Source organism: Phragmites australis, chromosome 15 (genome assembly GCF_958298935.1).
Source record: "Phragmites australis chromosome 15, lpPhrAust1.1, whole genome shotgun sequence".
NCBI classification, from domain to species: domain Eukaryota; kingdom Viridiplantae; phylum Streptophyta; class Magnoliopsida; order Poales; family Poaceae; genus Phragmites; species Phragmites australis.
Window position 1 is genome coordinate 7889933 of NC_084935.1, and position 13768 is coordinate 7903700.

At 40.9% G+C, this 13768-nt stretch overlaps 2 protein-coding genes and 1 long non-coding RNA gene across 4 annotated transcripts; 1 reads left to right on the plus strand and 2 right to left on the minus strand.

The window, feature by feature from the left end:
- Positions 1-2343: 2343 nt before the first annotated feature.
- LOC133892723 (probable V-type proton ATPase subunit H) lies at positions 2344-8240 on the minus strand. 2 transcript variants are annotated; one of them, XM_062333659.1, is made up of 12 exons: positions 8130-8240; positions 7903-7967; positions 6858-6983; positions 6203-6305; positions 6049-6121; positions 5200-5265; positions 4998-5115; positions 4739-4900; positions 4443-4568; positions 4234-4359; positions 3170-3349; positions 2344-2904 (listed from the first exon to the last, which is right to left on the minus strand). In XM_062333659.1, the coding sequence occupies exons 2-12, from the start codon at positions 7930-7932 to the stop codon at positions 2656-2658; spliced, it is 1359 nt and encodes a 452-aa protein (XP_062189643.1). In that variant the 5' UTR covers positions 7933-7967; positions 8130-8240; the 3' UTR covers positions 2344-2655. The 2 variants fall into 2 exon arrangements, with proteins under 2 accessions (XP_062189643.1, XP_062189644.1); XM_062333660.1 differs by having other exon boundaries at positions 8036-8179.
- An 800-nt stretch (positions 8241-9040) lies between these two features.
- LOC133892079 (uncharacterized) lies at positions 9041-10933 on the plus strand. Its single transcript, XR_009904355.1, has 3 exons — positions 9041-9298; positions 9819-10461; positions 10817-10933. It is a non-coding gene; the product is annotated as an uncharacterized LOC133892079 (long non-coding RNA).
- LOC133892078 (transcription factor UDT1-like) lies at positions 9781-11652 on the minus strand. The gene is made up of 4 exons (XM_062332825.1): positions 11196-11652; positions 10797-10967; positions 10202-10375; positions 9781-10082 (listed from the first exon to the last, which is right to left on the minus strand). Exons 1-4 carry the CDS (start codon positions 11433-11435, stop codon positions 10005-10007), a joined length of 663 nt encoding a protein of 220 aa, XP_062188809.1. The 5' UTR covers positions 11436-11652; the 3' UTR covers positions 9781-10004.
- Between the last annotated feature and the right edge of the window lie 2116 nt (positions 11653-13768).

Consider the following 13768-nt stretch of genomic DNA (forward strand, 5'->3'; position numbering starts at 1 on the left):
GAAAGAATAAACCAGTGTCTTGAAAATTATCTAAGGTGCATGGCTTTGCAAGTCCCAAGAGATGGCATCAATGGCTGTCACTAGCTGATTGGTGGTATAATACAAGTTGTCATACTTCATTAACAATGACACCATTTCAAGCACTTTATGGATTTCCTCCACCAATCATTGCTGCCATTCAGATCATGAACCGGCAAGAAATTTTTTGCTGAACAGACAACTAGCATTGCAGGTTGTCAGAGATAATTTGTTAAAGGTCCAATCCAGGATGAAACATCATGCTGATAAAAAAAGAGGTCTGATAGGAATTTCAATGTGGGAGACATGGCATACCTCAAAATGCAGCCCTACAGACAATTCTTTGAGTCTCCATCGGTCTTTGAAGTTGCATTCCAAGTATTATGGTACTTTTAGAATCCTACAAAAGGTAGGAGTAGTTGCATATAAGCTGTTACTACCTTAAGTCTGTCAGGTGCACCCGGTTTTTCATGTCAGTCAGTTAAAAAGGCATATCGGTAACAGAGTGGTTCCAAGTCCTGACTTACCTCTTGTTGGCAAAGATGGAAACATTAAGGTTGCACCTGTTACTATTCTTCAGCGCAGGGTCATACCTCGCAACAATGAACCTGTTATTCAGTGGAAAATTGAGTGGCTTAATTTACCAAAAGAAGCTGCCACATGGGAGGATGCTGAATTTATTCGCAAAGTTTTCCTTCTTTTCATCCTTGAGTACAAGGATTGCTTAAGAAGGGAAAGAAATCTTATGAGGTCAGGTCCTTCGTATAGACCCGCGCAGCGCCGCGACACGTGCCCCCGCACGTGTAGGCATGCACGCGCGCTTGCCGTGCGATCGCGCGTGCACGACGCGGATGAGGATCTCACCAGGGTCCTACGCGCGCGGTCCTTATAAAATTTCTTAATCCTTAAGAAGGGGGAAATTGTGAGGCTCTATGGTTATGAGACCAGCGAAGACCAAGTCAATACGAAGGGGTATGAAGCCAACGGCCAAGATCAAGGCGTGGATGGGTTATGAAGATCGGATGTCTGCTGCTGTTCAACCAGTTGGATTGCCGTTTTACTGTTTTCCGTCAACTACTGTTACTTTTGTCATTCCTTCTTTTTGCTTTCGTTGCCTCCACAGAGCTCTGGCTGATCTATAAAGCCATGTCAGGAGACTTGGAGTGGTATCCAATGCAGTGACGGAGCTAGAATCGAAATAATGATGGTGCATTATAGTGGCAAATTTTAGTCTAAAGGGTACAAACATGGTCAAAATAAGTCAATTATTACTGAAATTTTGATTTACCCTAATGCCTGTCAACAACTATAGCTCCATCTAGGTTTGCATATGATCCAATGTGATCAAACTTAAACCCTAGTTCTATCTACTAGTTTTAGTAGCTACCATAAATCCAAAAATCCCCAAAGCACTGACTTTTTTCCTCTCTGAGATTGAGTTCGTCAAGCCTAGTATCGCGGACTTTGACAGCCGCTGTTGCGGTCTGCGTCGCCACCTCGGTAGCAGCCGCCACCGGCACCCTGATCCTACCCATGATTCGGTCATACTATCGATTTCAACTCGGTCGTTGTTCCTTGATCAACTCAGCAACTTCGATCAGCTAGCGAGCAGCGAACAATGACTTCAACTCGTTGCTCCTCCGAGGCGATCTGTCCATGGTTCTTGTCAAATTGACTAGTTCGGTCTGGTGTGTGCATGATTTCCTGTTTGGCGGGGCTCCTACTCTTAGCTCTATGTTAGATCTTGAGTTTGGAAGCTAAGATAAAATGATCTAAGTCTATATTTTTAAATTAAAATAAAAATAAAATAGATCACTAAAGATCCTGATGTATGCACAACTCTAGCTCCAATAATTACTAGAGTTGGAGCTCTACCCCACACATATAGAGAGGTTGACAAGGGCGAGTATGCTGCTACTGCCTGCCTTCTTCACATAGATAATGCATGCGTGCTAGGTGCGGTTATGAAGTGGTACGCCTATGCTCCTAGTCTTTGCATATCGAATGTTCAAGGAATAACGAACTTGAATGAATGCAGGTCAAATATCGATTTAATTTGACTTGATTCGAGTGATCCCATAGCTTGCGTCACATCGAGGAATTAAAGACGTATCCACTATCCAGTATCCTCCTACAAACTGCGGTTAAATCATTCTAATTTATTTTTTCGTAGTCTAAAAAATTAACGAGCAAAGGCCAAAAGCGTCATTCCAGCATAAGCAAATTCAAGAGGCCACAGGGATCTACTAGCTCTGCAGGAGAACAATAAATATCTCGGGAACACTTACAAACAAGTAGCCACCCACACAGTATCGACACGAGTAATTGTCGAGTAGAAAAATAGCAGAATAAAAAAGTAGTAGTCTGCCAAGGTTACATGTAAAAATGTACATACATTGTGTCTTTTTCACCTCGGAGAGCACTGTTCAGAGAAACGAAAGACTCAACAAGCCCATAGACACTTTATTACATCGAGCAAGGTATGGCTGCTTATTTATTATACATCGGTTCCAGAAATCAAATAGCAATAGGGTATACTGGACAAGAATTTTCGAGGTCTTTCTTTCTCAATCATCTTTCGGCCATTCTGAAAAATGGCTGGGGTTCTCTGGATCTACATACAAAAACTCCTCGGTCTCAAGCCTGCAGGAAACTGGCATACTTCGCACCAAGGAAGAGCCTCTGCACGCAGAGTAGCGCGTTTTTCCTCACTTCGGCGTTCTCATGGTTCATGAGCTTCATAACTCGGTCCTTCGCCTTGAGGTCCACCACCACTATTCGGCCGGAAGGGTGGTACTGAAGGAACTGTGAAAGGTCGTAGCAGGCCACAGCTAGAGCAATGGTGTCTGTCGATGTGTCGATGACTGTCATGAGGACACGTAGAATCTGCATTTTTTTCACAGTGTAATTCCATCACACTTACAGAGCTAAAAGCCTGTCTAATCCAAATTGAACTACCCAAGATAGCTCAGATTTGAGTTGGATTATCGGAACATCTTGGTATCTTTTTTGTTTTCTTTTTCGACGAACAAGTTTGCATGGAGTGAGATGCCCTGAACCAGTCACAGGCATTAAAAAGACTCAAGAAGTTCTACTGGCAGTCCTATAAGACACTTATGAATAATGTAATTCAGGACAGGATTAGGCATACCTGGAAATCATTTTCTTCAAAATTATTGATGTTCTCGCGCCAGAAACTTGGATCTTTGTGCATTGGAGACCAGTCAAGATGACCAAGAAGAACTTGCTGTTTGTACTTCTCAAATGAACTCAACCTTTTAAGGTTGTCTTTGAGTCCAACCTCTAGTTGATTCAGTGCATCTAATAAATCCTGGGTGCAGAGGTAAATCAAATCGTTGTAGTGCAAAAGATATTACAAGGAAGCTCAACTAAGTACATAATAGTCTTGATATATTCAAATATATTTATGGCTGCATAAATTTCACAAGTTCCAATCTCTGAAGCTACAGATCATGGAAATTTGTGTGCTTAAAAATGCACAAGTCATAACTCCTTGAAGTGTTACCAAACAAATTTCTGTTCAATTACCAGGGTGGCCAAGGGGAGTTGGAGACCAGATCACACAAAAACTACAGAGAGGACTCGCTTTGCAGTTACAGTTCAAAGTAACAAAAACAAGATTGATGCTCAAAATTGAGATATAGAAAATATACATTTTTCAGTAAATTGTACTTCACCCCCCAGGTCTTTTGCCTTAACATTAAGAAAACCCAGGTTTAAGCAATAGTTTCACCTAACCCCAGTTCCAGGAGGAAAAATATGAGACATAAATAAAAAATGCAGGTAAAGTGCAACTTTTTTCTTCCACTGAATAATAAAAATGGTACCCCCTCCGTTCAAGAATGTAAGGCATATTTTGTTTTGAAAAAGTTATCAAAAGTAAACTTTGACCGTTAATTTCCCTTATAATATGTTGTTGATTGCTATAAAATCAACAATTCAACATCATATTAAAAGTATTTTGGCATACAAATCTAGACTTTTTCGAAACAAAATACGCCTTACATTCTTTAACGGAGGGAGTATCTATTTCAGATGGTTGGTTTTCAAGAAAATATATGCTTGCCGTATAGCAGTCCCCACATTCTTTTTTTCTATTCAAACAATACTTTAGATTTAAATGTTCCAACTTTCCAAACATATACTTTCACATGGAATATTTATAAAAAAACAAAGGTTTCAAAAGCTCCTCACCTCATCAGTCCATGCTTGAGCTTTCAAATTCTGTACTATATGTGGCAATCCAAGATCGATCATCTGGGCAGCAAATGCACCCTTTGCCAGCAAATTACGGAAGGACATGACAACAACTCTGACAACCTTCAAATTTTTGTATTATGTTAATATTTCTGATATGAAGTAAACATGGTGACATAATAAGACATGAAAACTTCAAACCTCACCTTCTCTTTAGTAGAACCTTTGACAACCTCTACAAGTCTTGGCATAACTCTCGTAGTGGACAAATAATCAACTGCTGCATCATAAAAGGATAAAAGCCAGATGCAGAGGCAAGTTTCATAGAGGAGCTACACAACAAGAAGGAACAAAGATGAGAAAATTACTTCAAAAATTATAGAACATGAAACAGCTACGCTTGTTATCTACAATTGAACTGTTAGATTCCTCCTAATGATACATATCTTCTCAAAAACATCTCCAATTTCTCCATTTTATATGTTTAGGGCCAAGCAATCACCTGAATTGACTGTTGTGTAGAAGCTGGAGATATTAAAGGAATGAGCAGCTTCACACCGTCAGCTTGAACAAATAATGTCCTAACGTATGGCTCTTTTAGCAAAGTGGAGAGACAATGGATAGCAGTAGGAATAGAACAGTTCGGGTGGGTAGGATCCCTCAGCTGCAAAACACATCATACTCGAATTTCAGAACTCCTGAATGGCAGTTTCATACATATACAAAGCGATAATGAACTAGAACAATTCATGTATTCAGACCTGAGAACAGAGCCAATCAACCAAACCTCTTAACACATCATGTGTTGATGTAAGCTTGCTCTTTGAATTTGAAGCCTCTCCATTTGGAAGCATGCCATTCTGAAGCTTAGGTCGTGCACTATAACCGAAGTAAAGTAAGATTCTACAGAATACAGAACAAGTAAATATGCATGATAAGCATTTAAATATTAAGAGAACTTACCTTGTTATATCGGTCAATATTTTACAGCTTTTTTCTTGTACAAACCAGTTGCCTTTCCAGAGCAATCTGAAAATTGCAATTTTGTGAGCAAAATATGACAGCCAGAGAACAAACTAAAACAGGGTAAGAACTGGCGTCAGTTTTGCCTGAATGAGCCCATCCCACTTGGCATGGTGTGAGATGGTTGATACGATGGTCTACTGTCCAAGTTTAGTTGAACTTTTGAAGGGGTTAGACAGTGGGATCCTGGACAATGTGATGTCACCCGGGGGGGGGGGGGGGGGGGGGACCTGGAGGGGATTGCCTAACTAATTATCAAGTGCAACCATCTCGGATGTCGCCACACAGGATGGGCTTATCCAAGCTACTAAACTCATGTGTCAACTTTCATGTGTCGGTAATGATGATCAATTAACGCTCTTTGGTTTGACATGACAAATAACCTCATCCTAGAATCATCTGAAACTACAGACTATTGCTTTAATGCGAATGGAGCCTCCGACAAAAGTTGCTAAGATTTGTGGCATTTGGTCATTCCATAAAATCTGTTGTATGACCCCATTCCCACCCACAAAGTTTGTTGAGTGATCTACCCAATACAAGATGGATGAAGTCATCCTAGTGAGAGGGTGTTCCTCAAACAAGACAGGCCATGTTGTACAAAAGGTGCCCTGTTCTAATGACAAAGTCTTGTCATTCACCAAATCCTTTTCAAAAGTGATGCTGGAAGCACAAGAAACTAGTCGCAACGTATGCGGATCTATTTGCTCAGAAAATGAAATGTGCAGAATTCTTCCATTAATATGATAAAGAAATAATAGAAGAATTAAGCAAATAGAGAATACTTAACTTAAGAAAGGCTCATAAATATCTTCACCAGACAGGGATTTGTCATAGAATAATGCTGCTCGTTTAGGATTCGCTGAAAACAAAGGAAACGACAATGTAATCAAATGGTGTAATCTTTTATAAGAAAAAAGGAAGTGGATGAATAGTTGCGCACTTGCAAGCATATCATCAATTAGGGCAATCACATATTCAACAGTCTCCTCTTTGGAGATACTTAGCAGGATATTCAGGAAAACTCGGACATAGGCTGGCCCATCCTGTAAGAATAGAATTTTAAGGATCATTAAGTTATGAAACTATTTGGGGATAACCAAACATAAACTTACAGATTTACACAAACAGATGCATAAATATTAACAAAAGTCAGTTCAACCAACATATAATTACAAGTATAAGGCAGTATAGACAGTAAAAATTGTTTGAACAGAAAAGAAAAAGGGTGGGGATTCAACTAGGTCCTGTTTGAAATTGAACCTACAAAATATTGAATGCAAACGTTGTCTAACACACTAAATAGATTTACTTAAAATGATTGATATAGAACAAAGATTGCATAACTAATATGCAAATCCGATCACTACAGCAACTTCAAATGTAAGCTAAAGGCAGTGTGTTGAAACCCAAAATCATAAGGAAGAAAGTTCACAAAAGAGTAAGAAAAGGTGAACATTGCGACCTTAAAACGCATAGTGCACCAACTACAACATACTAAATCTGAAAGATGACAAACGAATGACAGTGATACAATAGTGTTTAAGCTCCTTTACCCACAGTGATACAATAGTATTTAAGATCACAAAGCAACTTACCTCATCAAGCAAAGGAGCTCGCTGGCTTTCTGGTTTGTGGTCATAGCGCCGTAAAAGCTGAAGGCATGTCCCAGAAATCAGCTTAGTTGACATGTAATGGTCCCATGGAATGTCCCGCTTGAGAACCTTGACATGCAAAACCAGAATGCATATAATTAATAAAAAAGACAGTTTGTCTTTCTGTTAACGTAATGCAACTGAAAAGTTTGTCATCCACTAACGGTTACAACATTTTCATTAGAAGCTAAGAAAATTATAAACTTCCTGCGTCAAATCGATACTCCCTCTGATCCCAAATATAAGTCCATTAAGGTTTGTCCTAAGTCAAACTTTTTTAGCTTTGACCATCAATAGCAAAAAAAAAAAAACATAAAGATTGACAACATAAGGTTGATTTTACTAGGTTCATCATGAAAAATACTATCATAATATATAACTCTTTGTATTTGAAATAATTTATTTTTATAGATATGTTAGTCAAAGTGGCATATTGGAGACCATGTCGATGTTCTAATAGACTTATATATGGGATCGGAGGGAGTAGTATCAGTAGTTCAGTACCTATAATTGAAATCAACAAATTGTATGATGCATATCCAAGGCAGAGAACACATCAAATAGTTCACTGTTGCTTAGAACCTAGGTCCATCTCTGGAACAAGGAAACAGGAAGATTTTGCCCAACAAGGAAGATTTAGCAGAACTCAATCAATTCACAATAGTTAGATTTGCGTCCGGACTTCATACCGGCCACAGTAACATGGCAGCCTAGGTTGCAAGTTGCAACAAAACAACAAGCACATAATGGCATAGTGAAAAATGTGGTCTACTACCAAGTACCCCAACAACGTAATCTATCAAGTTTTACTCTTTGAGCTGCTCAATCACAATCCGAAAAGTGCATCCTTTTAACGAAACTACAGCCTCTTAATGTGCGCCACCAAACCAACCCGCACAGCCAACAAACCAATCCGAAAGCTAGCTAGTATCAACAGTTCAACATTGGAACAGGTTTGGAAGGCGGGTAAACAATCCCAGACACTGACCTGCTCGGTGGTGAGCTCGGCGCGATCCATCGCGGCGGCAGGACAATCACCGCGCCCGAACCCGCCTGCAAGAGCAAACTCGGATGAGATCGGAAGCTGCCCCCTCTATCACCGCACGCAGATCAGATCTAACCGACGGAGCCCGGCCGCCGGAAAATCCCGCGAGAGATTGCGCTAACGGTAGTAGGATCGAGTGAATGATCGGATTTTTATTCGCTGTCGCTCACCTGGCGCGCGATGGTAGGCGGAGAGGTGGAGGGGGGGATCGGGAGGCTCGCGGTGCCGATGCGGAAGGCGAGAGAAGGAAGAAGAGATCTGACAGAGACGGGCGTAATTAAATGAGAGAGACGAGTCCTCACCGGTGTGGGGCCCACGCTACATGGCCACGTGGAGCAGTCGTGCTCCGCTGCGCCTGCGTCTGATCGCGATCCACCCGCCGCGCGAATCGTAAAGCAGTTTTCTATTATTCTTTGTTTTTGTTTCGGACTGCCTCGAATAGGAGTCGGTTAGGTTATCAATAAAATGAATTACTTGCTACTCTCCCATCATAAATACTTATCGTTATTATTAAGATCTGGATAAATTTTAAAATTTAATAGTCAATAGTTTCCATAATATTTATTTTGAAAATATAAAAATAATATATGTAAATTTATCTTAAAAATACTTTCATAATATTATATTTTTATTAGATATTAGAACTATAATCTAATAAAAAATAATGATTCATTGAAGATTGTAAACTTTTAAAACCTATAAATACTTATGATCAAAATGAGTACTAAATAGCGACGGATTTCACGATTCACCACTGAATAACTAATTTCCTTTTATATCATCGAATAGTGAGATTTTTTTCTTTTATGCTATCACCTCCGTTGTTCAGGTTATAGGCCTCGCTGTAAAGAGAATATTTTGCTCCTATTTTAATATTTGGTGATTTTTCGCCTATCACTATGAATTATTAATCAAATTTCTGTTGTCAGTACATACCAAATATAAGAAATTATCTTTTAACACAAAATATTAAAATAGAGTAAAATATTCTTTTTATAGCATCTAATGAAATTCCACAGCCTATTTAACAGAGGCGATAGCATAAAATAAAAAAGTCGCTATTCGATACGATGAAATGAAATCTAATATATTCGTGGCGAATCGTAGAACCGATGGTTATTTAGTGGCAAATAGTCCTGGCCTCGTCGCCGTGGAGCGCCGCCGCCGCAGCCGCAGGATTCGGTTAGCTTCTTCTCCCTCCCTCCTCTGGCCTCGTCGCCGTGGAGCGCCTCCGCCGCAGCCGCGCGACCTGCGGTAGCCGGGCTGGAGTTAGTCAGCGAACCTCCGTCGCGGGTTATGCGCGAGGGCTTTCGGCATTTCAGCAATCAGCAGCTGCAAGGTGCCGCAGCTGTTTCTGCTACCTTGAGATTAGTTCTGTAGAAATCTTGCGATGGTTGGCTCCTGATTGTTTACCCATATCAAAGAACACGTTTTTAGTTTCCTTGGAACCCGATGAATCCTGTAGAACCATTCATGCATGATTTGGTCCTGGCTGAGGTAGCGCGAAATTCATTTGAAATATGGTCTGCATCCAGTTATTCGTGTAACGGAATTTGCCCGAACTTAATTTCATTTTAACAAAATATGATATTTTTCACTATTTTTTCTATGAAAGCTTAGCTAAGCACAGCATTTGTACCCTTACGACATACATTGCACTCTTAATCTCAAGTGTTGTATGTATGGATTAGTACAGCGCACAATGTCTGCACAGAGCACTTCAGGTTTAAGGAAGTTAGAAAAAAAAATACTAAATTTTGTTCAAAGATAAAGAAAAGGAGAAAAAGGTACTAAAGAAGCATATGGTGAGAAATTACGGCATTGTTCACAGTCACAACTTACATGTTCATTTCTTTCAGGGAACTCACAAGTTCATTGTGCTATGTGTTCAACACAAAATCCGGTCTTCTCCCGTCAGTTTTACCAGTTTGACATGTACGCTTGTTACAATGCCTGCACAAACACTTTACCACTAGAGTTCTTCCTAAAAAATCAGTTATCTCCACTGAAACTCATGAGCTCTATGACTTATTATTATCAGAATCTCAGTTGCTTGGGAGCTCCACAATGCCGGACAGGAGGCTCCTTAGCTCCACCATCACAACATCCTGCTCACCCTTCACCTACACATATAAGTAGAAATGACAGATTTAACCATTAGCAAACTCCCAATGACATATTTAACAGAACAGTAGAAATGCACAGGCTTCAGTTGCAGGCAAGTCTTTTGGGAACAGTTTACCTCAATGGTGAAGACGCTCTCTGCATAACCATAGAACGTTATCGTGCTCAGGCTGGTGACCTGCGCATTGTAGCTCCATAGTGCTTCCAGCACCTTGGTGAAGACGCCGGCCTTCTTGCAGAAGATCTTGAGGTGGTACTTGTGTGGCCCAAGAGGAACCAACTCCACCTGACCCTGTGGAGATGTACGCCGTAGTGAGTCTGTGAGGAATCAGCGGCGCATTGCAGCTGCATTTTGAGGTGAAAATCGGCAATGAACCGGTAAACAGTGCTTTCATGTTTTCAGCTTTCTCTCTTTCTAAGAAACTTCAGAGCTTAACCTCTGTATAAATGATAGGTTGATAGTTGAAGTTACACAATTTTCTACTAGATCAGATAAAGAGTCTATTCGACTAAAAAAAAATATCAATCCAAGCATATTGAAAAGTACTAGATCAGTATATTGCAAAATCGTGGTAAAGTTGAGTAATCATATTCTATAAAATGTGGCCCCAATTGGTCTGAATTGAATTTTTTAGTTCCAGTGCTGTCCTTATAACTCTCCTTCTGATAGTTGAACCATTCTGGTATTAATTATTCATGGCAGCAGCTATTACCTGATACTGCATATTTTCAGTGGCGGCGAAGGATTCAGAACATGACGCGCTGCCCTGCTTCTCCCGGGCCTCGCCGGGCGAGTCGGCAAGCTGGCGTTGCAGCTCAAGGACCTGGTTCTGGAGCTTCTTGATGTGATCGATCGCGTCCGACAGGGTGCACTCCTTGCTCATCTGAACCAGCATAGAAAATCACCGCAACACATCAGGGTGACTGAATTCAGCATGTATCCGAGGATAATTAGATTTCTCAACTCTATTTCAGATTCAGAGAAACAAAAGCAAGCTCATCTTCACTCAGTGGTTGTGGTTGTTCCAGAAAAAAAAAATCAAAGTTCATGTTCGTTGGTTGTATCTGTGCACCACTGATGGGAGGAAGAGGAAGCATGATCCGTTGATCACCTTGGTGATGTTTGGCACGACGGCCCTGAGCGCGAGGATGTTGCTGTTGAGCCTGCCGCGCCTCCGCCGCTCGGCCATCAGGTTCTTGGACTTGTACTCCGTCGCCGGCTGCCCGTCCCCGTCGGCCTCCTCCTCCTCGCCACCGCCCGCGCCCCCGCCGCCGTTGAAGTTGAGCACCGACTTGACGAAGTCCTCCGCCTTCACCTCCTCGTTGCTGCGCGCCCTCTGGCGGCGCGGCATTGCGCCTGCCTCCCCGCACCGCACCACAAACGAAGTGGAAGTTCAGTGCGGCACTGCACTGCGCTCGCTGCTCCCACTCACCCAACGCCCGGCACTTGCGGTGGCTTATAAGCACGGGGAGGCTGAGGAATCCCACGAGGAAAAGGCAACGCCAAGGCGGGGCTTGAACGCAACCGAGATGAGATGGCGTTGGTCCAGCTCCTGCCCTTGTTCCCGGGGTTGGGGGGTGGAGCGGTTCCTCGCCTGATGGGTGTCCCTTGCCCCAGTTGGTTACGCTGTGGGCTCCAGGTTCTTGACCCCCGAGCTTGCCATCTCCATCTTCAACCATATTTTATTTATTTTCTGATTTTTCTTTTTATTCTTATGTTTTTTATCTTCTCTTATTTTTAATAACTTTTAAGGAGAGAATCTTAGGTGTCTATTTTTTCTTATTTTCAATAATTTTTAAGGAGAGAATCTTATGATGGAGAGAATGGGAGAGAATTTTTTTTGAAAGAAAGTTGTTGAAACGCTAAAGAAAACTAGAATCTTTTCATGAATGAAATAGGATTTGTAGAAAAAAAAAACACCGTTAGAGATGGTCTAACTGAAAGATGTGAGGCCTCGAGGTGTGGTTGGGTCACTCTGCACTGCACCTTGGCTAGGGTCATGGGAGTTCATGGGAAAACAAAGAGTAAGAGCTTGTTTGGTAGACTTTCTAAAATAGCTCTTAGAGTATATTTATGGAGTTCTATCAAACGGTAATTTGTAATTTGTAGTTTTTAGAGTGATTTTGTAGTAGTGATTTTCTAAAATGAGCTGACAAAATTGCTTTCTCTGACTAATTTTCTTCATATAATTATTTTTTTCAGAGAATTTGAATCATAGGAGTTATAATAAATACACCCTAAAGATAAGGGGAAAAGGCAACTCCGCAGGATGAGATGTGTGGATACACAGTTTATTCCGACTATTCATCTCTTATCTGATATCCATCTATTCATTAATTTTCTAATTTATCTTATAATTTTTTCATTCACTTCTCTAATACGAATCTTACAAAATAAATGATCTGAATACCCAATACGTCCAAAAAAATAGTGATTTTTTTCCTTCAAATATCATGGGAGGGTCATGAAGATATCGGAGCGTGCAGAAAAAGGCGGCGAGATCTCTGAAACAGCTACTTTGTTCTCGCTTTCCATTGTTCCTGTACGGTAGATGCTGCAGTAACGTTTTGCAGAAATGTACATCACTTCATTCACTTGGTCCTTGACGAGACCTTTTTTTAGCAGTTTGGTAACAGAAAAATGTGATGATTGGATTGGAGGTGTGGTTGGGTCAGTGTACAGTGTACAGAATGGTAGGATCATGGGAATTTGTAGAAGGAAGGAGGACATCTGGATCGTCGCAGAGGTTCGAGGATAGCGAAGCTTATTGGTGTACGCATACTGTGCAGCAAAGATCTCCGGAGTTTGAAAAGGCCTATTGCGTTTGAGGCCTTCTCGTTCTCATCAGTTAATTGGCTACCAACCATAGAAAAAATGAATAACCCATTTTTTTTAAATTGATCTTGGCCTTATATTTTGACGTATTCTCTAATGTAATCGAGAAAGAGAGGAGTCAGTTTCTCTCTCGTGCGCTTTGATCGGGAGCATTAACCAACTCATGGTTACGGTCCCATCTTGTGTTGCGCTATGTAAACTAAAGAGGAGGACCGACGACGTGAGATGATGATTCTCACGTTAGGCTCAACTTTCCCTACATATTCTAGTCTATCCTATCCTAAGAGGGTGCAGTCAACAAGGTGAAGACCGCCATCGTGCCATCGGTAGCATTCACATCTACACCAATGCTCTTCGACCTCACCGTCAAGCACTAATAGCGTCACCGAACACAGGTACATGTCCATATACTTTCTCTTAAGATGGTGTATGATTTTAGGGCTAATGGTCTCGTTAATTAAGGCTTAATCAAGTATAACATTTTTCAAGCTTGTACAAATTGTTTTTCTATCACCTCTGTTTTTCTCTTTTCCTAAATGTAACCAATGATTCACACCACATGCAGATACTACTTTCTGATCAATAACATTGATCTCATTATAAACTGAAGCATATACTACTTTATTATATATATATATATATATATTCGTGATCTTTGGCTCCCGTGGAGTACACTTGGGCGAGTCATTTTAAGAACTCGTGCAAAAATAATATATACATCAGAAAGTAGTATATGCTTCAGTTATAATAAGATCAACTATAAATCGAATGAGGAGTATGTACTCCCTGTCTATTAGGTATCCCAGCTGCCATGCATGCATTCAGTGGGCGTATGGTTTGTGGCTTGTC